This window comes from Furipterus horrens, unplaced genomic scaffold (assembly GCF_987537825.1).
Source record: "Furipterus horrens unplaced genomic scaffold, mFurHor1.1.pri manual_scaffold_15, whole genome shotgun sequence".
NCBI lineage: Eukaryota > Metazoa > Chordata > Mammalia > Chiroptera > Furipteridae > Furipterus > Furipterus horrens.
Window position 1 is genome coordinate 414,497 of NW_028327185.1, and position 27,247 is coordinate 441,743.

Sequence of the window (27,247 nt, forward strand, 5' to 3'; positions counted from 1 at the left end):
TGCTCTGCATCCCAGGGCCCGACCCTCTGCCTCTTTCCAACCTGGGGTCCCTGCCCCCACCCCACTGCCTCTCAAGGCAGGCTGACTGCAGACCCTCTCAGGGGAAAGACCACCCTCAACGCTCAGACCCTCCTCCCTCGCCGGTGGCTTGTCTGTCCTCGGAGCAGCTGAGTGGCTGGGCTGCAGGACTCACCCTCTCAGGGGCAGACACCTGCCTCATCACCTGGGGCCACGACCTGCAGCTGTAGTTGGTTGGCCTGGGTTTGGGCAGGACAGCTGCAGTCCCATCACGGCGGGGCCGGCCCAGTGACGCTGTGGAGGGGGGACGAGGGCCCGGTGGAGGCCCCTCACTCTCAGGCTCCAGGAAGCAGTGGTTGCTGGACAGCAGGACCCAGAGCCCCTTCCAGCTGGCCTGGCTGAGTGTCTGGTCGCTGTCCCTCCCGAGGAGCCTGCAGCCGGGATGCTCCTCGCCGGCAGCACCGTGAGGCTCTGCGCTTGGCTCCCTGCAGCCCGTGTGTCCGCTGCATGAGAAGCGAGTGCCCGGCTGGGCGGAAACGCTGCCTGCCCGGGAGAGCCAGGGTCTGCGCACAACAGACACCCAACCTGGCGCATGGCCCAGCTCCCCTATCAGCCCCATGGCTGTTCACGTTTGTGGGGTCACCGGCTGGTAAGGAGTCTCGGCTCCCCGCTCCCTGAGAGGAGGCTTCCGAAAGCGCATGTCTTGGGGGCAGGGATGTGGGTTAAGTGGCAAGCGATAGAACCCCGACACTGTCCTCTCCCGGGGCCTGTGGTCAGGACCGGAGCAAGATAGGGCCAGCGGCCGGGGGCTCCCAGAGAAGCAAACCTGCCGCAGACGGAGGGAGGCCCCAGGGCCTGTCTGCCCTTCAGATTTGATGGCAACACCCGGGGTCTGCATGCCTGAGGCACTGGATGGGCTGGGGTCCGCCTGCCCGGAGCAACCCAGGAAAGGAGGGGAGCTGCTGAGAGACAGATGGGTGGAGCCCAAACCGCAGCCAGATGGGCTCTGCAGCGGCCAAGGCATTCCTCCTGCAGGCAGGGCCGTTCCAGAACCCTGGCAGAAGCACAGAGGGTGGGGAGCTGGCTGAGGAACCCCCATGCCGCCCTGACTGAGCGCACGTCGCGGCCAGGGGACACCAGGGCAGGAGGGACCCTGCGGCCCCACGTGTGTGCACCGCGGGCTCCGGCCGCAGCACAAGGACACGGTCTTCTATATTCCCTGGGAAGTGCCAGGGCTCAGTCTAATGAAATCAGCACGAGAGCTTGAAGCTGCTGAGGGCGGGGGCACTGCCTCGAGTTCTTGGCCACAGAACCCAGGATTCCTGAGGTTGAAAAATTAGCGACTTTGTCACAAGGAAAACTTTCTGGCAAGAAAAGGCATCTCTGACACGGAGGGGCAGCCACACAAGTGTCCCTGTGTGAAGGCACAGCAGGTCCACGGCGCTCGTGACCTCCCGGCCACCTGGGGGGATGGGGCGGAGGCGTCTGCCCAACAGCTCAGTTTTCTTTTCCTGAGAAAGAGGTGGCCACCCTGTCCCTCCTCAGCACCCAGGATGAGCCAGGGAGCTGGTCAGGCGACACCTCACACGGGCTCCCCATCCCCAGAGGGAGTGCCTGTGGGTGGCGGATATCCTGCCAGTGCCCCGAGATCGCGCCATGACACCAGCTCGCTCCTCACAGGAGCTGCCTGGGGAAGGGGGGGGGGTGCACAAACGACCCCTGTGCTCAGAGGACCGGCCCGCGGGAGGCAGAGCTCCCGTCTGGGTGATGAGCTGTGGGGAGTGCACTGCGTGTCCTAGAGGGAAGGGGCGCACAGACAGAGGCCAGAGGCCGGGACGGCCACGCCACTGCGAGGAGCAGGCCCGAGGGCAGGGGTGCCAGTGACAAGCGGGTCCACAAGAGTCAGCGCTGCGTCCTGTGAAGGACTAGGGTCTGACTCTGGCCAGACTCGGGGACAAAGTTGTCCTCGACCAGGCGGGTTTTGCCCACAGGAGGGTTGCTTTGGGGACGGGACGCACGGGCTCAAGAGGAGGGGAGGCCACCCACACACACTGCGACGGCTGAAGGGTTCAGGACCCCGGAGGCACCCACAGGCCTCCACCCACGTCGGGAAAACTAGTTATCACAGTTGCCCAGCTTCCGAGTGACAAGGACACCCACAGAGGCCACCTGACGGTGCCAAGCTAGACCAAATGACCTCGGGTTCCATGACTCTCACCCTCCAAACCTCTGTGACGAAATCACTTCTGCTGCTGGTGCCTAATGACACGTCTCCCTGACACGAAGCCACCGGAAACCGTCCTCCCGCACCATCTCCCGCACAGGCTGCGTGTCTCAGGGTCTCTCCCGACCCCACACGTCTGCCCTGCCCAATTCCCCCTTGGGATCAGGAGCCAGAGTGGACAGGACAGGACAAGGCACAGGGAGGCAGGCCTTTCTGACAGCCACCGTCGGGGGACAAGGGGCGAGGACAACGAAGGCTGGCAGGGGGCCTTCCAGGGAGGGGCCGGGAGCCGCGTTGCGCCGACAGCGCTCAGGTGGCGCAGTGAAGGGAGAGGAAAGGAGCAGACTCCGAACCAGGGCCACCGGAGCTCTGGGCAAGGGCGCGAGGACTGGTCAGGGATGGAACCGCCTGTTGACCTTGCAGTGGCCACCGAGAGGCTCTGGTCAGGGGAGGACCCAGTGAGGACTGGCAGGCGAGCTGGGCAGAGCCCAGGCCTTCGTGTGGCACGACGGTCGCGGCCAGGCTTCCGTGAGAACCGCGGTAAGGCCCGGCATGCGTGGAGGAGGGCGCAGAGGAGCAGAGTGGGTGACTGCGGCAGGGACAGGGACAAGTGACCTCCCACCTCACACCCAGGCGACAGCTGGAAGGGACAGCAGACAGCCGGGCCTCCTCGACTAACCGCAGCCGCGGCTACTTGGACAGTTTGCTGATGACGCGGATGAGGGCGCCGTTCTCGTCTTTCAGCCTCTGGTTGTCGGACTTCAGCTCCGTTAGCACCTGTGGGCGCAGAGTGCAGGCACTTCAGGCCTGAGGCGACCAGGCCAGGAACGGGGCCGCTGGGACAACAACGTCCCAGGGCCGGTGCACGGGCCTCATGCCCCTCCTGCACGCCTCCCCCGCACCTGCTCTCCCACACCAGGGTCTTCGCCATTGCTGCTGCCCTTGCAGTCACCTGCAAGCCACAGAAGCTGGTGCGGGCTCAGGGAGGGGACTCAGACAGGAGAACGGGGTCAACTGAGAGTGCAGGGAGGTGACCTCGCACCCACTGAAAGGCTGACGGGGCAGGACACACTCTCCTGCTCCCCGCATGACGTAAGGTCTTCCTCCCGGGACGGAGCCACAACCCAGGGCTCCCAGATCCGGTCACCAGGCCGAGGGGCACTGGCACATGTTTAACTGTCCCCAAGCCTCTGCTCATGATCACCAAGGGGCAGCAGGTGGCCCTGCTGAGGGTGGTCAGGTCTCCTCCCGCCAGCTCTGCTGTCCTGCGACGTAAGTGTTGCCCAGCTTGGGAAGTGGGGGTGCCACAGCCAGAGCCCTCACTGGGGGACCAGGTGCTTGGACAGCCAAGGGGGCGCATGAAAACCCCCACAGGTCTGGGGCGTGGGCGCTGGCGGGTCCAGGGCCGCAACACCCACTGCCGCGACATCAGAGCACATGCCTGTGAGCGGTCCTTGAACCACAAGCCTGCAGAGGGCATGCAGGGGTCAAGAGGCCTGGACCTGATGCTCTGGCAGGACAGATGCCTCTTGCGTCTTCCGCGGACGACATGGGGTCACGGCCACACCGGGCTGTGTCCCGGGAAGGAAAAGCGACTGTCGGCAAACACACCCGTGGGGCCCACAGGCAGTGACCGGTCCGACCTGCAGGCTGCGTGGCGCTCGCAGCTCCTCCTGCCCCGGCCACGAGCTCTGCGAGAACTTCATCCAGAAAACACCAAATAAAGTTCGTCCTCAGACCCCGGCCCTGCCACGCGCCGTGGGCAGTGGGTGGCGGCGGCCCATTGCCACAGGTATGAGCCGCTCCGACCCCTTTAGAACACACCAAGTCCTCGTGGGGCCTGGTGACTTATCTCCACGCGAAGAACTCAATTCTTTGAAGACAGAAACTGGACAAGGCCATGCCCCGCTGCCCTGACACCTGCGGGGAGGGGCTGGTGAGAGCCGCCCAGGAGGGGAGGCCACAGCGCTCGTGGACGCATTCCATCCGCTACCTGGGCGTAAGTCTCTCAGCTTCCCAATGTCCCGTTCCCAGGGCTGGGTGTTGCGGTATCTCAAGTAAAACTGCATGCGTTTTCTCGTGTTTCTCCTCGTGGCTGCGCACGGGGAGCGTGCTGACGAGTGACAGGCCCGGAGCCGAGGGGCAGGGACGCAGGGGGCGGAGGGTCCCGCTTGTGTGTGCTGACAGCCGACCACACTGCACCCCAAGACGGGTTCCCCGGGGTTGTAAAGACAACTCAACCCCCAGAAAGAGACGGTGCCCGGGGCCCACGCGCCTTGCTGCTCCCACATCCTTGCTCCTGGCTGCAAGTCTCCCCGCGAGGGGGGCCGTGAGCAGCCGGGGCCGCAGGACAGCGCCCCGCAGCCACATCCCGAGCCAGCAGGCCTCGGGCCCAACAGAGCTTTCTGCTGGAAACTGAAATTTGACTCCATACGATTTCCACACGTCCTGGGATATTCTTTTCCTTTTTCTGCCCCCCAGGAGGCCACATCCCAGGCAGAATCTTTCTGTCGGTAAATGGCTGTGTGCGGAGAAGGCAGAGGTGTCCCCTGGCCCTCGCTGCAGTGGACAGCCTGGGGCCGTGGAGCCAGGGCGTGGGCTCTGGAGCCTGACACTCTGTCTGAATTTTGACCCTACCACTTACTCTGAGAGACCTGAACCAGTTACTGAGCCTGGAATCCAGTGTTTTCATTTGTGAAACGAGTGTTCTGGGGAGTAAGCGAGAAAAAGCAGGTCAAGCACCAGGCACAGGCCTTAACAAATGGCCGTTACCGTGGTTACCAGCCACCGAAAGCAGGTTTCACCCCACATCCTACACGAGACTATGAAGGAGGAGCAGTGAAACAACGGGGCATGGGGGGGGGGGGTCCTGCATCTCCCCAACCTGATTCCCAGGAGCTTGGAGCTCAGCGCCTTCTCTCTGTGCTGGGGGTGTCAACCCAGTGGGCAGGACCGGCTTGGTGGCTGCGGGAAATAAAGGCGCATCGCGGGGCCTGAGCTGCTCAGCAGCCCCCACAGCCCCTTGGGCGGGGGCTAGTCCTCCGTGAGCAGGGCTTTCAGACCCACATCCAAGGAGTTTACCAAACACACTTCAGTTCTCAGTGGAAATAAACCCCATGTCCATCTCTTTGCAAAGCGGGCGGCCGAGATCCATGACCCAGCGCGGGAGAAGGGAGACCACGCGGGAGGGGCTGTGGGCCTGGGCTGCCGGCACAGCCTTTGGCCGGTGGAGCCTGGGCCACAGGAGCGGCACAAGCCTTCAGGCCGGCCCCCAACCCAGCATGTGGTCCCCCAAAAGCCAAGGCTCTCAACCTTGGTTTCACAGAAACAGCAATAGGGAGGGAGTTTTGGGATCCAACCAGACCTGTTCTTGGGGGAGCCCAGGCACATCTATGCCACCCTCTTTCCACCCCGCCAACCCCAACTGCTGGAGACCAGGCTGCACTTGGGCGGATGGAGGCCCCGGGACCTCAATGTGGCCCATGACCCCACCCAGGCCAGCCCACGAGCACACCACCGGCCCCGCCTCCGCAGCCAGGCTCCGCCTCCAGCCCGCCCCTTCCCGCTCGGAGGCCCCAGGCCTGGCTCCTCCCATCTCCAGGAGCAGCCTTGACCATCTGCACCGGCTCTGCGGCTCTGCGAGGTGAGCACAGGTGAGCCCAGCGCTCTTGGGAAGCGACAGGAGGGCACCTGCCTGCAGAGGTGGAGGAGGGGCCGCAGCTAGAGCTCCTGTGACTGCGCAGCCTCCGCGGATGCTGCGAGCCGGGCCACCACGCGGGCCAGGGCCCTGTTCTCGGCCTGCAGCTGCGCGTTCATCTGCTTCAGCGCTTGGATCTGTTTTAGCTGGTGGAGGTTCTGCAGTGGGACACGGAGGGACGGACAGGAACGACAGACAGACAGACCAGAAGGTGAGAGCAGGCGGAGAGGCTGCGTGGCTGGAGCCCAGTTCACATGCGGGAAAGGGCAGGAGAGGGGCGCAGTCCTGGGGGGAGGCAGAAAGCGCCAGCCAGGCCAGGCCGAGCGCCGAGGGTGCAGAGGCCAGCCATGCGCAGGGCAGCCACTTGGCGCCCAAGCACACCTGCTTGCTTTCCAAGGTCCCCACGTGGCCGTGAATCTGGGGTGCTGGGCTGGCTGGCAGAGCCACAGCCCGGGGACCCGCCACTGTCACTGGGACTGGAGCAGAGGGCTCGGGTGTCCGGGATGCAGCCGCGGCCCCTGTGGGCCCCCGCACCTCCCCTGCAGTGCTCTGGTCCTGCTTGTTTTCTCTCTGGTCCTTCGCTCACCTCCGCCCGACCTGCCCTACGACCCTCTGCACTGCGGAGTTCACAGCATCCTGGGCTCCACCTGGCGCACAGAGAGGCCGCAGAACCAGCTGCTCATCAGCGGCAACGCGGAAGCTGGGCGACATCCATGGCAGGGGTGCCCACGGCACAGAACCAGGCCACAGACCTGGTTCCTGACACCCTGGGCCCTCACGGGACCCCTCAGGCAATGCTAACTGGCCTGCTCACTGCTGCCTGTCCTTCCTGCACGGTGTCAGCTCTGGGCGGAGGACAGTGACTTTGGTAGGGGATGGGCTTCGCGTGTGGGTTGTGGGCCACAGGAAGGTCGCCAGGACCAGACACAAGTGCCTGCCACCAGCACGGATGGGGACAGAGACAAAAGGGTTAGTGGTGAAGAGCAAGGAAATGAAGGGGTCACGAGGGGACAGGAAAACAGGCAGAGACAAGATGCTGACTCTCCATCCCCAGAGTGGGGACAACCAGCTTGGACAAAGGTTGGGCACCGAGTGCTTCCAACTCACCGCCGATAGGCAGGGACCAGGCAACCCTCCCCCCGGCCAGAGAGAGGACAGAGCGGGTCCGGTGCTGCACGCGGAAACACTGAAGGGGTGGACGGGCAGCGGCCACGACAAGGACCACCGAGATGCCCCTGGCTCTCGCCCTCTTCCGGGGTTAACACACAAACACGCTCTGTGCGGGAACTCTGCCTCCTGTGCACACAGGCAGGTCGGGGGTGGGGTCTGGAGGGTCTCAGCAGGGGGGTGAGGCAGGAGCCATCTGCTGCAATTCCAGAGGGAACAGCACTGAACAGGATGGGGACTGAGGTGTGCGGGCTCAGGGGCTCGGGCACGGGGGTTGTTTCCAGAGGAAAAGGGAATCAGAGGCCCGTGCAGCACAGGTGGCTGCTGGATCCTGGTGCTTCTCAGAGGCTGCGGCCGAGGAGGGACCAGGCCTGACGCAGGCGCAGCCCCCACAGCCAGCGACAGCACCATGTCCTGCTCCATCCAGTACAGGGCCAGGGAGCAAGGGCCCGGCGCTCTACCCCAGGGCCACACACACCTCGCTGCTCTCCGTCCTACCTGCCCCGGAGGCACTTTCTGTCACTGACACCTCCTGCCTCCAGGTTCGCGGGAGGCCAGCCCTCCACCGGCTCCACCGCCCCGGCCAACGCACCAAGAGCTGACGCCTGTGTAACTCAGTAAGCCATACGCATGGGGCCACTGGCCCTGAGCTCATCGGGGTCCCGACTGGACAGGACAGATTCTGGCCACTTGTCATCCTATATGCTATAGTCTGTAGCAGAGCTTGGAAGCGACCCAACACCCTCATAAACCCCTTCAGGGCTGGTCCTGGCAGCTTTATGACATTTGCACCTGCAGAACTGAAGCACCTGCCTCCAGAGAAGGTGCAGTCACAGGGGAGGTGCCAGAGCACAGGCTGTGCTGCGGCCTCAGGGACAGGTGTCACGCTTTGTGATCGGTCACGGGGAATAATGGCAGCTGTTGGAATGGGTGAATTTTAACTAAAACACGTCATTTTGAAATGAGCCACGGTCTGGCTCCACTTTCTAATCTAAACCACTGAACTGGAAGCTGGCAGCACATGACTCAGGACAAAGGAGAGCAGACTCTTCTGTGCAGTAGAATCTCTACTGGGAAGAGCAGAGGAGCCAGGACCCGGTCCAGGAACGCACAGCCCAACAGGAGGGAGACAGAAATGTCACCTGTCTTGTGCCAGCCCATGGGACTGTGGGCAACAGGACCCTGGGGAGGGCTCCCACGGGTGCCACCTGAGGGGGACCTCTGGGCCCCCGTGACGTGGCACAGCGCCCGGGACCAGCACGCGGCCTGGGCTCCCCTGGAGCCCTGGCTCTGTTACCTGCACTGGAGCCACTGCTCAGTGGGCGTCACTGTCGAGGTGCCCTCAGCAGCCAAGAGCCCTGCACACATGCTCCAGATGGGGGGGGGGGGGGGCTGCCAGGAGGCTGGAGAAGCCGATGGTGAGTGTCTCGACCACCTTGGGACAGCGAGCCACTGGCCACCTCTGCCCCCTGCTGTCCCCAGTCAGCTTTCAGGGCACCCAGGGTGCGACTCAGGCAGGGGCTGCTGGGGCCCCTGGCCCAGGACCACTGCAGCCCCGGACGGTGCGGCGGGGCCGGCAGGGCTCGGCACCGCTTCCCTCTGGGACACGAGCGCCAGGTCTGTGCAACAAGACGGACCCTGTCAGGTCCTGAGGAGCCTTTTCAGCGAGGAGCCAATGTTCTGAGGCCCTGGAACCACGCCTGTCTCTCCCCAGGCACACCGGGGTCACCCGTCCACTGGCAGGGCCTGGCGATCGGCCTCCTGCCCCCACGTGCCACCAGACGAACGCTTTGCCTCTCACACCCCGTAAGAGGAGACCCTTGAAGAAAGGAAGGCTGAGCTGCGCTAAGCGACGGTGGCGTCATGCATGGCAGGCTGGCTGCCCCCAACCACCCTGGCGGCCCCCGCAGCGGCACGGCCCCTTCCAGAGCAGGGACAGGCTCCTGGGGACAGCTGGCCGTCACAGCAGCTGCGACACAGGGCAGAGAGGGAGCAGTGAGCCCTGGCGGGGGCCCATGGCCTAAGCCCACTAGGTGTTTTGGCGACAGCCCGGGGCTGGGGCCCAGCATGCGACTCAAGCCTGACCTGCTGGGCTCACTGCACTGGGGCTGCGACGGGCAGGTGGCACCCACCTCAGGCCTGGGAGCTGCAGCCTGTGCACCCAGCCCCTTGGCGAGCTAGCACCCGGGAGCTGTGCGAGCTCACCCAGGCCTGCCTCCAGCGCCCCCCAAACCAACAGCAGTGCCACTTCTGGCGGGAGGCGGGGGGTGCCCTCGAGGCTCAGCCTGCGGGCGACGCACCTTCATCTCCTCCTCCATCTCTGACATCTTCCGCTCCAGGGCACGCCGCTCCTGTTAAGACAACGGGGTGGGCTGAGCAGGGGGTTCAGGTGCCTCTCCCACGTCCTGGGGACCAGCAGGGCCAAGACTCAGGCAAACCGCCCCCTGGAGGCGTGGGAGCCACCTGGTCCTGCTTCACTAAGTCACCTCTCTGCACCCCCAGCCCTCCCTGCCCCCAGTAACTAAAGACTCTGAATTTCCAATGGCTCCTGCTGAGCTGGACCCTCCTCAAACAGGCAGTGACCCCTGCAGGGCCCCCGTTCCCCAGGAGCCCGCAGAGCCCCTGCCCCCAGCAAGGACAGCGCCCAGGCCCAGCGTGGCTCCGGGTTGAAGCAGACACCAGGGAGGCTTGGTTTCAGCCGAGGGAAGCACAGCATGAAATGCAGCTGCTCTCAAAACCAGACAGGAGACATGGGAACAGCTGCCCAGGGCCATCGGAGCTGCAGCACATCCGTGAGTCGGAGTCTTCCCGACGACCCAAGAATGTCCGAGACCAGCAACAGACCCAGAAATCCTCCCTCCGTCAGAGCAAGAAGGCTGCTCACAGTTCCAGGGCCAGGCTCTTGCTCCGGCACCGGGCCCTGCCCAGAGCTGCTGCTGCTGCCGGCAGCGGGGAGGGTGGAGCTGGGCCTGGGGGGTGCGTTTGAGTGCGTGGTGTGCTGTGTGTGTGCTGCATATGTCTGTGTGCGGTGTACGGTGTGCATGTGTGTGCGTGCACAATACGTATGGCACACTATGCGTCTATCTGCATGTGGTGTGCTATGTGCACGGGGGTGCTGTGTCTGCATGCATGCGATGCTGTGTGTGTGTTGTGTCTGCATGTGTGGCATACTGTGTGCATGGGTACATGTATGCACATGTATTGTGGTATGCGCATGTGTATGTGCATGAGCAGGCATGCCTACAGGCAGAACAATGTCGAGATGATTCTGAAGACCCTGACCCTCAACACTGGCCGGTGTGGAAAGGACTAGCAATAGAACACTGTCCAGAGCCAGACAGCAAGGCTCTGTGACGGGGCTGGGTACGGACGGGGCACAACTGCTGCTCCTGGGATGAGTGCTTTCCACTGGCACCAGCAGCAAAGTCAGAGACTGGAACGGGGACACAGAAGGAAGACGCTCACCCGCTTCTCTGCCTCCAGCACTGAGGACCTGTCGGACGTCCGCTCTTGTTTCTGCTGGAGCAAGAAGAGGACACGTGTCGCTGAGGCTGCCTGTGCTGGTGGGACCCGGGGCCCGACCTCGGCACCTCTGTGGCCGGCAGGGCTCCTGCTGGGAGGGAGGCAGGCAGGAGCAGGGTCCCCACAGCAACAACACTAAATCTGCAGGGCCCGCCCTCCCAGCTTGCCACCCTCCTGAGTCTTCTCTGAGGGCGATGTTGCCACCCAAAGGAGGCAGCAGGTGCCTGAGCCCCTTTGTTCGGCTCTGCACTGGGAGTCGAGGCTGCTTTCCCTTGGGGTGGCCGCTCTGCCTGGCCGTGGGCACCAGAGGTCCTCAGTCCTCAGGGCCCTCTGGCCCCCTGCCCGGGTCTCAACACACAGGCCCCCTTCTACAGAGGGAGCAACCAGACAAGCCAAGGTCTTATGTGAATACAAAATGAGAACGTGGGACCATCTCTGGCTTTGCACACACGGGAGGGGCAGAGAAGCCTGGGCACCTCGGCGGGAGCACAGGGCAGCACAGGGCAGGGTAGTGCCGGGCCACAGCCCGCACAGCGCGTGGGGACGGCACTCAGCGCTGAGCCCTGTGGGCCCTCCCTCCGCAGACATCTGACAAGCACAGACACATACGTCTGCCCGCAGAGGCCGGCTTCCTCAGAAAGTTAAGGAATGGCCAGGGTAACAATAAGGCGTGGGGCTCTGGCTCGGTCCTGGCTCCCAGCTCTCAGGTCAAGGCTGCGCGCCTCCCTGACGCACACAGAGGTGGGAGCAGGCCACGCTGTCCCTGTGCCCGGCAGTCAGTCTCGTTGGGTGTTGCGCTGTTTTTTTTTTACCTCAACCCCCTTAGAGCTCGGGTGGACCTTTAATGCACAAGGGTTACGTGTCCCTGTGGAACTGTCTCCATGTGAACGTGACCCCCCCCCCCCCCCCGTCCTGACAAACACTCCATTTTTGGTCAGCAGAGACTGGCTCTGCAGCCCCACTGTTCTGTGGGAACGTCAGTGACTCATACTGGGCAGGACGAAGGCTGGGAAGGGGCTGGGTTCTATCCCTAGCACCTGCTGTGCCAGTGGAGCAGCTGCTTAGACTGTGGACCGCTCTGCAGCTCCACCTGGGGCGGGACTCCTGACGATCCACAGATGGGCTGGCAGGGGCTCTGGCAGGCGAGGGAGGGCAGGTGACACTGTCACTGAGCTGCAACAGGCCTTGGGAACTCCCAGTGGGGGAGCCAGGACCAGGTGGCTGCAGGTGCCCCACCCTCACCCCCCGTGAAGCCTCAGAGGCAGCTGAGCCGCCCTGTCTGCCCCCAGCACCCAGCACCTTGGCCCTAGTGTTTCCGTCCTTGCCTGTGATCACAGCACAGCCATGTCTGGCTTTCACGTAGGCCCTCCTGGGAAAGAGCCATTCTTGCGTCAGTGCTGCTTTCAAAGCCTCTGGCCCCAGCTCTCCAGGGGCTGTAAGCAGCAGTGATGACCTAGGAGCTGGCTGTGCCTTCGGCTGAAGGTCTGTCACTGTGACCAGGTGACACTTCATCAAACCAGGCCTGGCGGCAAGAGGAACGGCTCCCCAGCTCTAGCTGCTCTAATGACCCTGTTCCCAGGCTGAGAGGCACCTGTCCTGAGCAGCACTTCCTCCTCCAGGCCTGATTTGCAGCCTCCGGCACCGCGCTTACCAGCTCTCGTTTGTCCCTCTGCGAAGTGATGTGCAGAGGAACAGAACTGACACGGGAGGCGCGAGGCAGGGACACTGGCACTAACTGCGTCACATGGCATCAATGATGAGCATTCACGCCACCAGGCGTTGTTCACAGCACATACTCAGCAAACGCTGGTCAGGCCTGAACTCAGTCGGTGTCAAGGGGGCAGGGACCTCGTCCCTGAGGCAGCCCTGCCCCAGGCCGCCCGTCTCCGCTGCCCCCTGCCTCCTGGCCCCCTCACCTGGGCCATCTTCTCCAGCCTGGATTTGACATCTGCCAGCTCCAGCTGAGCCTCCTGGAGCTTGGTCTTCAGCTTCTGGTTCTCGGTCAGGGCATTCTCGTAGAGCTGGGGGCGGGAGAGACATTGGGATGGGGTTGCTGCCACGGGGCCGCCTGTGAGAACCGCCAGTGCGGGGTGTCTAGGGAATGACACGCATCCAGCCAACTGGTCTCCTGCTTCTCACCACTTCACCCTGGGTGCTGCCCCTCATGCCCCGCGGGGCCTTGCCTCACTTAACAATGTGGGTCCCCTGCAAACCCAGAGCACCTGGTGGACATACCCCTCCAGGTGCTGGGCTCTGGACACTTTTAGGTGCTAAATGCAGGCAGAGTAGTCAGGAGGCCTGGGGAGTCACGGTCACTTTGTCTTTTCAGCAGTCTGCTTCATCAGGACTAGGCTCACGGTCCTACCCGGGGAAGGCCGTGATCCAGGCACAGGGACACTGAGCAGGACCCTACCTTCTTGTAGTCCCTGCTGCTGTCCTCTTCCCCGCGGCCAGTCAGCGTGGCCAGGCGGGCCTCCCGGGCCTCCCGGCGGGCTCTTGCGGAGGCCCGGTCACTGTAGGGGTCGCTGGTCGCAGAGCTACTACCCCCCGACTCCAACCTGTGGGCGACACAAGGAAGGTCGGGGTGGCTCTGAGAGCAAGGGGGGGCTGCTGAGGGGCAGGGAGCCCGTTCTGAGAGGCACGCAGGAGCTCGGCCAGCAACATGCATATGCCCCTTCCTTGAACCCCGCTCTATCTGCCGGCTTCTCGGACGTCAGGATGAAGCTGCCAGTGTGGGGAGGAGGCCCCCGTTGGCCGGGAATGGAGCTCCTTGAAACATTGGTGGTTTGGACCCAAATGCTGACTTAAATCTTAGAGCTTTTCAAATTAACTTGGGGTTGAACTGCTTCCCTCAAGAGCGTGCTTCTTGGAGCTCAGCAGCTCTTGGGAATGATTTCAGTGCCCTGCCAGGGGATCAGACACAGGGACTTGGAGCTTGAGCTGCAGGCCAGCTGGGGAGCGGCGGCCACCGGGCCCAGGCCTGCGGGGCCCCAGCCAGGCCAAGCACGTGTGAGCTTTGTCCGCTCTGCTCCCCACACATGACTGTGCTACCTGCAGGGAGAGAGCCAACATCCTCGAGCCATTTGGGTCTCAGAACTGAGGGTGGTTTCAGTCCCAGGGTCTCCAGCAGGGTCCTTGGGGGAAGGGCCTCTCAGTTGTGACCTGTGAACTGACCACTGGCATCCTTAACACTGGTTTGTGTTTTTATGGGATTCGGCTTTTCCCACACTCAAGTCTGGTGCATGGAGTGGCCTTGCGGAGCTCTGTGTCCGCACTGGGGTGGTTTGAAGGGTCCAGCCAGAGGACTGACATCCCAGCTTCTGTCCTGCGGCAGCCACGGCCACCGTGGGGGGTGGGGAGCTGAGGACAAGGAGACACGAGTCCCCAAAACATCAGGGGCCACTTCTGTCTAAGTCCTGCAACGGCCTCCTCATCTTGTAAAGAAATCTCTTCCTCGACCTTCCTGATTTCAAAAGCAATACAGGCTTGTAAAAAACAAGAAAATAGAAAGTGAAAGTCACCCCATAATCCTGCCCAAGAAACAGCCTCGACGGACAGTTCAGCTTAGAGTCTTGCAGGATGTCAAACACATGCATGTGTGAAAATACTGCTGCAAATTCAGATAACGCATATGGCCTCCTAACGCTCCCTCCTCCCCACACTTGTCCCTGCGGCTGCAGGCCCCACCATGTAAACATAAGGTGAATTTTTCTAAATGACTGAAGCCTTCCGCCCTGTGGCTGCGTGGTGATCAATCCTGTTGATAAACACACTATTGTCTTGAGTAGTTCAGCTACTGCGAACAATGTTGCGACGAGAAGATGTCTATGAATCTTAGTGCATCTGTCCAGTTACTTCAGCAGAACAGCATCTCAGAAGCTCAGCTGTTTGCTTCAGGGGTACAAGCGTGTCCAAGGCACCGCCCTGCCCAGAGATCAGTTCTTTCCAGGCCAGCAGGAGGGACATGTCACCGCAGTTAATTTTAATCTTAAATCATCCGAGTCTTTGGCCTTTTATCTCTCTCTCTGACTCACCTATTCGTAGCGTCTGCACCTCTCCCGTCGCCCCGCAGGGGCACGCACAGAGGGCAGCACATGGTCTTCCCCCGCTACTTCTTGTCTGTTACGGTGGCTTTTACTTGCAAAGCTTTTCAACTTTACGTGGGACAAGTTTTACCTTTATGGTCTCATGCTTGGGAAGGTCTCTTCTATATAAATATTATAAATATTTTCTCCTGTGACTTTTATAGTAAAATATTTTTCTCTTAAAAACTGTAATCCCTCTGAAATGTTTTCATTTGTGTTTTATTGTCTTGTTTTCTGGGAAGGTTTGAGGAAGGAGCTACTTCCTCAGACAGACCGTAGACCGTCCATGCGATCCCGGGGCTGAGAGTCACCTTGCACACGACTCTGGGGCCACCTGCTTGTTCTTGAACTAGCACCTCACTGGTTTAAGCTCTACAGTTTCAGAGCCCATTTTGAAGTCTGCAGAGAGCGTGTCTTTCCACAAATGGCCATTGTGACACTGAACAGAATTCACAATAAATTAACTCTAGGAAATCACTGTACTCCACCAATTCTGCAAAACTAATTTTCTGCCGGGTGAGCTGTAAACTGTTTATCCTCAGCTGGTGCTGGTAAGAGGTGAGCAGAGGCTGAATCGTGCAAGTTTACAGATGTTAAGCTACGTCAGTAAAGAAGAACAAGTTCAAGTACCAAGCAAGCAAGAGGCGTACTTGCCCGATGGGACCCCATAACCACACCGTCCGCAGCCCGTCCTAACCCCCCGTCGAGCAACAGGGACGAGGAGAGCTTCATGCCCATGGCTCTAGAACCTCGGCGGTTTTCCTGGTTCTTCAGGAAGGTGGGAAGGTGGGCTGGGCCACACACAGCAGGTGGAAAGCGGCGGAGACATGCTGCCCGGGCTCCGACAGGGCTCCCGAGGGTCTCAGACCTTGCAAGTCAGGCCCCTGGCTCCCTCTGAGCACCTGAGGGCGGGGAGTGTGCGAGGCCCTTGCCCTCCACCCCAACCCTGGCGGAACCTGGGCCGCACTGAAGTGCACAGGGCACACTGGGAGGAGGGCGGTGGCAGGAGGGAGATGAGTCTGAGCGGCTGTGGCGGCCGTGGAGGCGGAGAGGACGTGAGGGACACACTGATGAGCCCCGAGCTTGTCCGATGCTCACACACACACACGGGTTCAGCGCGCGTGTAAGCTCATGAGGTGCATTCACACATGGGTTCAGCATGTGTGTAAGGTCGCATGGTGTGCACACACAGGTCCGGCATGCATGTAAGCTCATGTGACATGCATGCACACATGGGTTCAGCATGCATGTGAAATGGGTTATTCTTACCTGGAGAGTCTTTCGTGCTAGACACGGGAAGAGAGAAAATAAAACAGAACAGAGATTAAAAACCAGCAATAGCAAGGGACGAACATTTGTGTTTCCATTTACAAATATGTTTTTCATGTCAGACGTCTGAACTGCGTGGCGGAGGAAGGGGCGGAATGCAAGAGCAGCGATGCCGGCTGCAGCTGTGCCCTCTGTGCCCAGGACTCTGCCTGGAGCCGGGGGCGGCCCCTCTGGGACTGGGAGCGGCAGAATGGGAGCCCATCTAGCCTGCCCCACCCCTTCACTCTCCAGAGTGAGACTACGGTCTCAGTCCTGTTCTGTTCATCTCCTTCAGGTCACAAACCCCCAGCCCTGCCGCGAGTGACGAACATCTGCGCACATCAGGACGGTGCCCGGCCTTCTCCCAGATCTGCAGTGAAAGCAGCGGAGGGGACGGTCCCCCTCGTCCCTGGTTCCCGCTCCCCTGGGATAGCCTGAAGAGCTCTGGCGTCTCAGAGGAAAGGATTTTCAGATGCAAATGGAACCAGCATGGAAATGGACGCGTTCAAAAACTGTTGTGAGCAGTGGAAAAAATGTCTCCATAGGGGTACTGCATCCGAAGGAGAGGACTTGGAAGGTGACTGAGGCTTAAACACGTGGGAATAAATACGCAGTTCTTATAAGGCAGCCATGAGAAAAGCCGCAGCTCCTGGAGAGGGGGTGGCAGCTTCCACGGGAGACAGGCGAGCGCATCGCTGAAGAGCCACCGAGACCCGATGTGTGCACGAGGCAGCAGGACCCGGAGCAGACCAGTTCACCGTCCCTCGTTCTCGCAGGCAGGTTAAGGTCTGTGCTGGCAGCTTCCTTGGGCTGAGCGTTATAAATGCGCAGGCGACAGAGAGGAGGGGCCTCTGCGTGGACTCGGTCTCCCTCGCTGCTGTGGATGCACCAGCCTCACCTGACGCTGGCACTCGGGACCCCGGCTTCCTTGTTGCCCAGTATGTCCTGGGAAGGCCACAGACCTCGCAGGGCGCGGATGCTGGCGAGGGGACAGCAGCGCCACACCTCCAGCTTCGAAGATGGAGGCCGCTGGCACTGCTGGCAAGACAGTGTTCCCGCTGGAACAGAAGTGGCCCGGAAGAGCATGTGAGGCAGGGCTCAGAGCCGGCGCCTCTGTGAGCAGACAGCCCAGGCTTCAGGTGGGGACTCCTGGCCTCCCCTGGGGCAGTGGTCATAGACACTGGACGCGCCGGAGCCTGGTGACGCGCCTGGCTGGATCTGGGAGAAGCGGGGTTTCTGGGGAGAAGAGGCTGGAGGCTTCCACTTCCCGTCTTCTTCCCGCTGCCCCCTCTGCGAGCGCAGCTCCCGACCTGTAGTTTCCACACGCGTCGCGTCATGTGCTCCAGCGAGGACTGCCAGAGGCGCATCTGTGTGGGAGGGACGGCTGCTCTGCCCTCCACGGTGACCCCCCAGCAGCGGCTGCCAGGATGAGACGCTGGTGGACCCAACGAGACAAAAACTCTAGAGCAGCAGTTGGCTAACCCACAGCTTCTGCGGCCCAGCTGGGGCAGCAGATGCTGTGCGTGGGACCGCACGGCAGAAGGGACGGACGCCAGCACGGACACAGAACGAAGATAAGAGGAGCGACGAACCGAAGACCCGTCTCAGAAACGCTCCAAACCCAAGCAGCGCGGGTCCCTTCGCTTCCTCCCTCCTGAAACGCTCCCACAATAAGCGGCAGGGCAGGACCTGCCTCCCACGAGGAGCAGCGGGCGGCCACCAACATGCAGATGGCAGCCCTGGGAGGGCAGAACCAGGCTGGCTTTGATTTGTGAATGTATGTGGCTCACAACACACCCCAGGCTGGCTTAGAAAAGTCCCACAAAGGCTCTGAACTGGAAAGTTCCCGGGAGTTCAGGAAGGCACATAATTGAAACCAAATCCCTCTGACCAAGTTTAAAATAAAATTATGGTTCTGGAAAGCTGGGCCCAAGGGATCGGAAGGGGACCCGGTCACGTGTCTACTGCCAAGACCCTGTGGGGCCGGGCCTGATCCCACAGTGATGGGAAAAGCCGCGCAGACATTTCCTGCCGAGGGACCAAGCAGGAGGACACTTTATACCGTGTCCCTGTGTGCTGGGCGGCCTCAGGGAGCCAGCCCCTCCTGCTGGCCCGCGAGAGCAGGCCGAGTGTGGCTGCGTGGGGCTGCTCAGACCTGCTCGCCATCTGGGTCGGCTGGAAAGGAGCAGCTCAGGCGCGTGCTGTGTGCGAGGTCACTGTAGCTTCTCAGACCTGCAAGACGCAGCCTCTGTGAGGGCCTCCCTCGGCACCCCAAGCAGCCGGGGCTCACGGGAAACATACTGGGCTCCTGCATGATCTGGAAACACATACAGGCGGAACAGACACTTCCAAGACTTAGGGGACAGGGTGGCAGCAGAGGACAGGGCGGCTGCAGAGGGTGGGGTGGTAGGGCATATTCCCCACATGTGAAACATGAGTGTTTCCTTAAGGCCGCGTCTTCTCTGGCTGCGCACAAATCACCACAGAGCTCAGTGGCCCAAGCGCCCACCCCTTTCTCACTGCGCAGCTTTGGGGTCAGAAGCCAGCCTGGCTCTGCAGGGTGCCCTGCTCGGGCGACGCTGGCCGGGCCCCCCGGGGGCCGGGCCAGAGTCTGCTTCTCCGCTCACCGGTGCGCTGGCAGCGCCTAGTCCCTGCTCCGCGTGGGCACACCCACCTCCTCCCCCAGCACTGCCGGCCGCCGTCCTGCCACTAGCCGGGGGATCGCCCTGACAGTTGTGCCAGGTAACAGTCGTGGGACAACAATCTCACACTTATGGGCTCTGGGCAGGAGGCTGGGACATTGCTGCAGGGCCATTTCAGAAATTCCCATAAGCACAAGGACTCCCCTTAAAAAAGAAGGTTCTAGTTTATCTATAACTCCTTCCACGTGAGACTGTCCACACACATACCCAGCCGGCCGCAGCTGCACGGTCACGCGCATCAGTGGCAGAGCGACGCTGGGTACCGACTGCTGCCAGCGGGTGCGCACACGAGAGAGGGCCACACACGGCCCGCAGAGCAGCACCTGACAGGCCGGAACTACGTGAACGTCATCACCCGCTGTCCTCCTCTGTCTCCACCAAACACCCGACACACGAATGCAGTCAGGGACATCCAGAAATGCGCACGCTCAGACTGGGGATGCTCCCGTGGGGGCACACAGCCACTGGGCGCCCCCTCGCGGTCCCTCACGCATTCTGTACAAGCTGATGATGTGGGCCATGCCACCTTCACTGCTGGCCCCAGCTCGTACTGTTCTGTGACCTCAGGCAGTGACATCCCCTCTCTCTGTAACACGGGCTGCACCTGTTTTCTGTTCCCTCCCTTGTCCCCTGGGTCCCGCCTGGGGGAACAGCTTGATTCTTTGCAGGTCCTCGCGGCCCAGGCTCATTCCCACTCCCCTTTCTGAACAACCGGCCCCCAGCCCCAGCCCCGGCCCCCCGGCCAGCCTGGGAAGCGCATGCTGGGAACGGACGCAGAGCTCCGACGTGCGGCTTTCACGAGGAGCCTGACACGCCTGTGGCCTCTCCCGCCCCTCGCTGGGCCGCTCACTGTGCCCTGTAGCCGAGGTGCGGAGTTTGGGGCTGTGGACACCCAGGTCCCAGGCAAACAGGCACGCCTGAGCAGAAGCCCGCAGGGGCCGAGGCAGAACAGAAGGCAGGTAAGAGCCACCGGCGGTTTGCCTCCCTTCGGTCTCCTGACTGCAATTACTGGTCAGTCACACAAACAGTATGAGGCTGAGAAAAAGAAAAAACAAACAAACAAACAAAAAGGCCGATACTGGATAATATGGGAACTTCTTCAAATCTGAAGAACCGCCCCTGGTCACACGGCTCATTATGTGCTGAAAATAAAAATAAAATGAGGAACTTCCAACTCTTCCCTGACCCTACAATGACCTCAATTTCTGTGTTCCTTGAGAACAGAGGCTTATCGCCGTGACCCGACGCTGACAAACCGGCAGCTCAACGTCAGACCTGCGTCCCCTGCATGTGACCCGTGGCACTGCCCAGGGAGAAGCCTGCGGGTCCGTCTGCCGCTGGGACCCCCAGTTTATTCCTGGCTCCGTGCTTCAGCTCCCTAGACAGGCCTGCCACTCCCATGGCGTAATTGCAAACACCAGTGTTTTCAGCCCATAATTTTCTCCCGCGCGGCAGACTAGTTCCCTTCCGGACCTAACCCTCTGAGCATCCCCAAGGGCCTCTGACTCAGCACCTAACAGGGAAACCACTTCCCCTCAACAGCCTTCACCTTGTGTTTGCTGCTTCTGCCGAGTCTCCTGGACCAGACCCCGGGGCCCGGCGGCGACCGACTTTCCCTGAGTGGGACTTACAAGCCCGGGGCACTAGTGCTGTTAATTAGAGAGACAAGCGGCGGACGGATTGCACCCTTCATCAGCACGATTCGCCCAAACGCCTCTCATTCCCTGGCAGCGGACCGTGGCGTGAAGAATTCCAGCTGGCAGGGGAGAGCTAGCACGGGAGGGCTGTAACCCGTCCCCAGCGCGTGGGCCCCGGGCCACCCAGGGCCCGCCAGCCGCTCTGCCAGGCTGCACAGCCGGTCACGAACCACAGCCCACTGCTGGCTGAGTGTTCGCTTCCTTTGCAACGGTGGCCGGAGGAAGACAAGTGTGAGATCTGTGTTCCCGAGGGAGCAGCCGCCCAGACTAAGTGGGGAAATGAAACACGAGGGTGTGTTCCACAGACACAGCCGATCCTGTTGCCATAAATGCCAACCAGCTCATCGGAAATGCATCTCAGCAAACATCTCCAGGGCCCCGCTGACAGCTCACCATCCTCAAGACTCCTCAACAGAGAGAACGCCAGCTGAGCACTAGCGTGGGGACGGACTTCAGCCTTTTAGGTGTGGATGTGCCCTGAATCGAAAGATACGTCCATAAATTAGCAAATAATAATTTGAGAATAGTGACTCATGATTCCCTGGCTCTTGGTTTCAGATGATTAAAAAAAGCTAAACCATTTAAACCAACTAGTTTCTAAGTTAAGAGGCTTTATAAACTCAAGACCCAATATTAAACCACAAATGCCTAAGGAGCCTAATGCTCTGCCGTTCAGGGTTGTTCGTGTTTTTTAACGTTGGAAATTACATCCAGAGAAACTTCTGTACCAATAGGGAAGCCGGCGCCTCGTTCGTGGCCCCGCGTGAGGGCAGAGGCCACGCCTCCAGCGCCTCACACACTGGCCAGAGCCCAGGCAGACCCGGGGGGGTGCTGTGCTGCTGAGCTGGAAAGCGAGGTGTGCAGAAGTGGAACTTGGGGAGCTCCAAGCTCCAGTGTCAGGAGTGGTGTGAACGTCAGGGGAGCTGTTCTTGAGAGGACTCACTATTCGGCGGGGCCGGGCCTCTGCTGGACAGACGAAGCGGCACTTGGCGCAGAGGGGCCACGCTTAGCTACACAGCTTCATGTTCAGAGCACGGAAAGCATCTTTGCACGACAAACTGGAGAAGGCGCCCCAGGCAGGCTGTGGGCCGCACAGAGGGGGCTCTCCACTAGGGAAGCTCTCGGCTGCACAATCTCCGGCAAACGTCTGCGTTTTGTACTAACAGGGCCCCAGGCCCACCAAGCACGGAAACACTGATGAGCTCGCCTCAGGCTGCGCGGGCGAGAGGGGCGTGTGCTCCAGGGCCGCGTCCTCGTGCTGCCCGTTTTCCCGAGTTAAAACAGCACCTGTTGGGGTGCAGCTTCCCGGCGTCTAAGACGAGGTGTCTGAGGTCCTCCCTGTGCACAGCCCGCACCCTAGAGCTCCTGGGAGGACGCCTTCCTTACATGGAAGCAGGGACTGTCCAGCCCCTTGAACAACAGAAGAACCAGAACTCCTGCCCCTGGCTGACGTCAGAGCTGCTGAGGCCGGCCGGGGGTGGCCACGCCCCTTTTAACTCCGCGTGCCCAGACCACAGGCCTCGGGCCTGCAGCAAGCTTCCGGGGAGCCCAGGCACCGGTGCAGTCGGTCCCCAGTGCTTCTGCCGTCAGAGGACGCAAGGGCCACGGTCCCTGCTGCTCCCTGCTCTGCAGACAGTCTTCCTCCTCTGCAGGGTCAGCTCTGGGTCCCCATCACACCTGACCGTGGGGCTCCCACAGTGCTCCCCCACCCTCATGCGTCCGCAACCTTCAGACACAGCTGATCTGAACGCCAGCGTCGCTGACAGATGCCTCCCGGCGGGGGGAGGCAGGGGCTGCAGCTCTAAGGCGCCTCAGTTTCCCTAACTTTCAGGGAACCAGAGTGAAGGGCGGCACAGGCTACGCCTCCGGGGTATAGTGTCCCCGTTGTGTTGCACCGGACGGTCCCGAGCCCTCCCCGGCCTGTCCCCAGTGAGGTCGGGCCACCATGCTTCACGCAGCAGCACGCGCCTCGTGTGAGAGCCCCTGACGGAAGGGGCAGCACCGGGGGCCGGGGCCACGGAGCGAGCTCGGCAGAGAAAGCTCGGCCATGAGGGAGGCGTGAGCGCCACTGTCTGCAGAGCCGTCTCAGGCCACCTGCCGCAGGCCGCGGCCGCAGTGAGCTGCCCTGTTACTGACCCACATGCTTTGGTTCTGTGACCCAAACCCTCACCTTCACCCCCACTGTGGCCCCTGAAGTCAGGGCGCGGCAGGAACGCGGTGCAAAGGTGCACAGTGGCCGTCGGGACTGGGACAGGAGCGCGGCCCTGACTCCTCGGGAGACGGGACGGAACCGAGTGTCCTGCGTGGACTCGGCTGCGCTTGCCAGGTGCCGCCGGCACTCGGGGACAGCGGTGCCACGTGAACAAAGGCTGACAGGGCTCCTGACACCACAGGCCCCGTGGGTCGGCGGGAAGACGGTGGGACAAGACCAGGGTGGATGGAGGAGGGCTCAGTGCCGAGGGCCTCGAGGGGCACCGCCAGGGAATGGCCACAGCGCTGGGAGCACTCAGCGGCCCCTCAGAAGGACGCACCAGCCTGGGCGGCTGCCTCAGGGACAGGGATAGCACATGGCTCTGGTGTCCGGGACTAACAGCCCAGCTGATGTCCGAGACTGAGCTCCACCACACGGGATTACGCAGATGCGCAGGGCCTTTGAGGCTGTCCTGCCCACGGTGGCTGCTCCCTCGGGAGGGGCTGTGGACCCACCGCTGCACATGCCCGCAGGAGGGACGAAGCTGCAGCAGAGGCCACGCAGCAGACAGGTTGCGACTGTCCGCCTGGGACCTGGGGCTGCTCATTGGGCAGCAGCGCCTTCTCTGGCTCCTGAAGCCCATCTCCTGGGGGCCAAGTGGGAAGATGGCACCTGCCTGGCTCCTGGCACACGTGTCCCTCTGTGTCACTAGTGCGCTCTCAGAACTGCACATAACTGAAGATGTCTGAGAGCTTTTTCTCTTAACAGGGTTGACCCATGAAACCCAGGAAGGGGAACTGAACAGTCAGGGTGCTAAGAAAAGGCCAGGGAGACATAGTGACAAGGACTCTGAAGTGTCACCACTGTGCAGCGGGTGCCTGAGGCAAGGGCTCCATCAGCAGCGGCGACACATGTCCCTCTGCTGTCCCTGGGCCACGTGCACAAGGGCCTGTCACCCCCACAGAGCAGCCACCGGGGCCTTTAACGTCCTGTTTCTCTGCCCTGACTCACTCAGCGCCCCAGCCCCGCAGGCGCCCGCCCCAGCCCCGGCCGAGCACGCGGAGATGGACCGCACTTACACGGAGTGTCTTGGCATTCGGGGAGGGCGGCGCGGGCGGCGAGTCAGACTTCCTGCTCCGCGGGAACTCCTTGCTCCGGGTGTACAGAGAGGACATGGCTCCTGTGCCCGAGGCTGCTCAGAGGAGAAGCCACTCAGTGGGTGCAGCCTGCAGCCCTGGCCGCGGCGGTGAAGCCGTCGGAGGGCCGGCTGGTACGGAGCCTTGCTGTGGTGCCAAGACCAAGTCCCGGTCTCCCAACAGCTCACCTCTCACTTCCCACAGAACCTGAGTCTAGATCCCTGATGACAGCAGGTTGAATGAATCCCGAGGAAGGATGACCGCGGATCCTTCCCGGGACAGCCGGGTCCCTCACTCGGAGGAAAGAGTTGCACACGCCCTGGAGGCCCCGCTGCCTTCTCTAAGCCCGACTCCACGGGCCGGCCGGGGCTGGCAACAGCCGCGGCCAACTCAGGTTAAGCAAATCAAAAGACAAAAAAATAAAAGTAAGGACCTGAGAGTCTGAGGAGGAAGCAGCTGGAGGCAGTGAGGCCCCGTCCTGCCGGGAGCCGGTCTGACACACGCACTCAGCCCCAGGTCTCCCTCCTCTTCTGCTTCTGACGTTCCAAACCCTCCTCGCTCAGCCAGGAATGCTGGAGCCGGGCCAAGGGCAAAGATCCACTTTCCACCCACAAGTCACTGCCACTTGCAGAGGAGACGGCGCAGCCTCTAGGACCGTGGGGCTCGGGGGCCTGGGCAGACCCCGCCCTCAAAGCAGGCACTTGGCTGTGGTGGAGGCGGGACAGTCTCCTAAGTGAGGAACCCCAGACAGAGGCGCAGGTCGGAGCCCCTCCGGGCCTTAATGCTCCATCCTGGAAGCTCGTCACCCTGCCGCCCAGGATGCCCAGCAAACCGAAACCGGGGCCCCACACAAGGAGTGCTTGGCCCAAAACCCCACGAGGGGGAGGGCACATAGGTGCGGGGGAGGGCAGGACCAAGGGAGGACATGCATACAGCAGGCACAGCGGGACAGCAGGATGAGTCCCCCACAGTGAAATTTAGGGTTAAAAAGAAAGGAATTTATTTGCTTGGTGTCCAAGGGCTTTGGAATTTGACCTCAAAAGCGTCTCCTACACTGTTGCCTCCCCTCCCCCCACTTCTGGTCAAAGGCTCTCCCAGCCTGTGGCCACCCCAGAGCACCGGCTGGCCCCTAGTGCCCCATCCCAGATGACGTCTACACCTGCACGCGCGCCCCCGTCTGACCTCTGCTTCGTTCTTGTGACCATTTTGTGAACTCGTCAGGGGAAGTGACTGGCGACTGGGGGCTGGTCCGAGGGATGTGGGTGGAAGGGGGTCATCAGGGCTCCTGACCAGGCCACTGGGGACTTCTGAGGACGAGCATTTGTCCATCCTGACCCCGCCTGCTGTCTGGCCATGCCCAGCGATCGGGTGCCAGGGTGTCCCACCCACACGACTGCAGCTGCTCTGCAGGGCCCCCACAGCGAGGTGGACGCTTCTTCTGCAGAGCTCTACAGGTAGTGAGACGTCCGGCAGAACCCCGGACAGGAGGGGCCCGCACCAGGCGACCCCACTCCTCCCTGACACAGCGCAGCCCCCGTCTCTCCTCCCGGCGCCCATCGCAGGCAGAGTGGGTGGCGGTGACGTTCCGTGAACCACGACCATGCTCACAGCCGAGGAAGCCGAGGCCCCAAGGTCACCTGACCCGGCAAAGATACACCTGCCTGAAGAAGCAGCTCTGCTGGACGGAAGTCAAGGGGCCGAAAGGACATGACATACACCAATCGCAGCCCTGCAAGGGGTTCGGGGGACATCCCAGGGACGCAGGCCCACAGGCAAATGCTCCAGGGACAGCGAAGCTCCCGCTTTTGCTCACGGTTCTTCCATATAGTTTCTCCTTCAACCAGGCCGACAAGCACTTCTTGTTTCTGTTCTGACTCAGAAGCCGTCAGCTGCCCCGTGACACTAGAGCGTCCCTCACCCCCCAGCGGAACAGAACCTGGGCCACTGTTCTGCGCCTCTCAGGTGGGACTCTGGCCCCAGGCAGGAGTCCGGAGGCTGAAATACCACCGTGCCCAGGGCTGCTCCGCCGGACGGTGTCTGCCCCACACGGCCAGCAGGAGGGTTCCCTCCGGGTGAGGGTCCAGTCTACTCCTTTTCCAATTACGGGTCATTCACCAAATAGCCCAGGAAAGGGACACCTTGAGACGGCCCTCCAGGCTGAGCCACACAAACAGCCACTCACTCAGGAGGTGATTTGGCCTCGCCTATGCAGGTCCCTGTCCTGCCCTCACACACTAATGTCCTCGTTCCCATGCCAGGAGAGCTGGCACCCGGAAACTCACAAAGGGGCGGGGATTACCAAGGCCCTTCAAAAAAGAGGCTCATTCTGCAGACCCGTCCCAGATGGGTTTATGGGCCTAGGAGTTTGCAATTAAATTTAAATTCAGCAGCAGCTACAAAAGGCAAACACAAGCGGGAGGCTACTTCCTTTCACATGAAAATGTGTGCAGCTCCCCCCACATGCCAGGTGGAGGCGCAGGGAAGTCAGAAGCAGCAGGGCTTCCCGCAGGGCTGGCAGGACGTGTTCGGGGACATGGCTCTCATGACACAGGACATGCGACCAGGCGTGGACAGGAGACTCATGGAGGGAGGAGCTGCCCTGCCACGTGCTCACAGCGCCTGAGGAGCAAACACCTCCACTGACCAGGCGCAGCAACCGGCAAATCCAATCTCTTCGATTAACTCAAAAGCAGCCCAAGGCCTCTGTCTTCAGGCCCCAGGGCTGGTGAAAGCAGCTCTGAAGAGTGCAGCTCACGGAAACTTCATTACAACGGTAAATGTTCCGTAAAGTTCAGAGTTGTTTTAAAAAGTTCTTTATCTCAAGACAGTTGTTTTAAAAAGTGTACCACCACCCTTTGTAAAACACAGAATAATCTATGTCAGCGACTGTGACGTTCAGGGTGTGCGCCCGATGGAGCACGATCCTGCGGCGGCACGCCGGGCACTGGGGCCCAGGGCTCGTGGCGACAGGCTCCGGGAAGAGAGACCGGCAACTTCAGGTCATGAACCCTGAGAACCGTCAGAGCCATAAGCAGAAGCTTACAAAAATAACCTAAAACACAAGTTCAGAAACTCTACTCTAAGTTCAGGCTTTTTCGCTCTCATCAACTTGATGTCTTTTAAAAACATTTTGGTAACTTCCTTCCTAGCCTGTAACTTTGGCCAGAGGCTCCCACAGGTGGTAAGAAAGGGCCGGGCACTCCCTTCCCACAGCTCCGCTGCGGCTTCTCCTGCATTTCTCTTCCTCTGGGGGTCGTCCTCACATCAGAACATCATCTTAGAGGTTAATCAGCACCTTCTCTACATGAAACAAAGATCTCATTATTATTGTTCGATTTTAGATTCGTTTTCAAACATGAGAGGAAGCACAGCAGCTTCAGGACCCTATTTTAACACCCTGTTTTCCACATCCCCCCTCTGCTCCTCTTCCCCTCCGCTGGGACCCGGCGCACCAGGGGCTTCTGGGGGCAGTGGCCCTGGTGCATCTGAAATGCCTGTAT

The 27,247-nt window shown here is 61.3% G+C and overlaps 1 protein-coding gene across 3 annotated transcripts in view; it reads right to left on the bottom strand.

Moving 5' to 3' along the window:
• Positions 1-1,862: 1,862 nt before the first annotated feature.
• PPP1R12B (protein phosphatase 1 regulatory subunit 12B) overlaps positions 1,863-27,247 on the bottom strand; it is a 75,824-nt gene continuing 50,439 nt past the window's right edge. For 2 of the 3 annotated variants that reach the window (XM_090263203.1, XM_090263204.1), the window contains 6 exons: positions 15,983-15,999; positions 13,042-13,186; positions 12,545-12,649; positions 10,572-10,625; positions 9,407-9,457; positions 1,863-3,019 (listed from right to left, as the gene is read on the bottom strand). In XM_090263203.1, the coding sequence (XP_090119329.1) occupies positions 2,933-3,019; positions 9,407-9,457; positions 10,572-10,625; positions 12,545-12,649; positions 13,042-13,186; positions 15,983-15,999 (459 nt within the window). In that variant the 3' untranslated portion in view covers positions 1,863-2,932. Of the gene's footprint in view, positions 3,020-9,406; positions 9,458-10,571; positions 10,626-12,544; positions 12,650-13,041; positions 13,187-15,982; positions 16,000-23,690; positions 24,340-27,247 lie in introns of those variants that run through there. The other variant, XM_090263201.1, reaches the window with a different exon arrangement.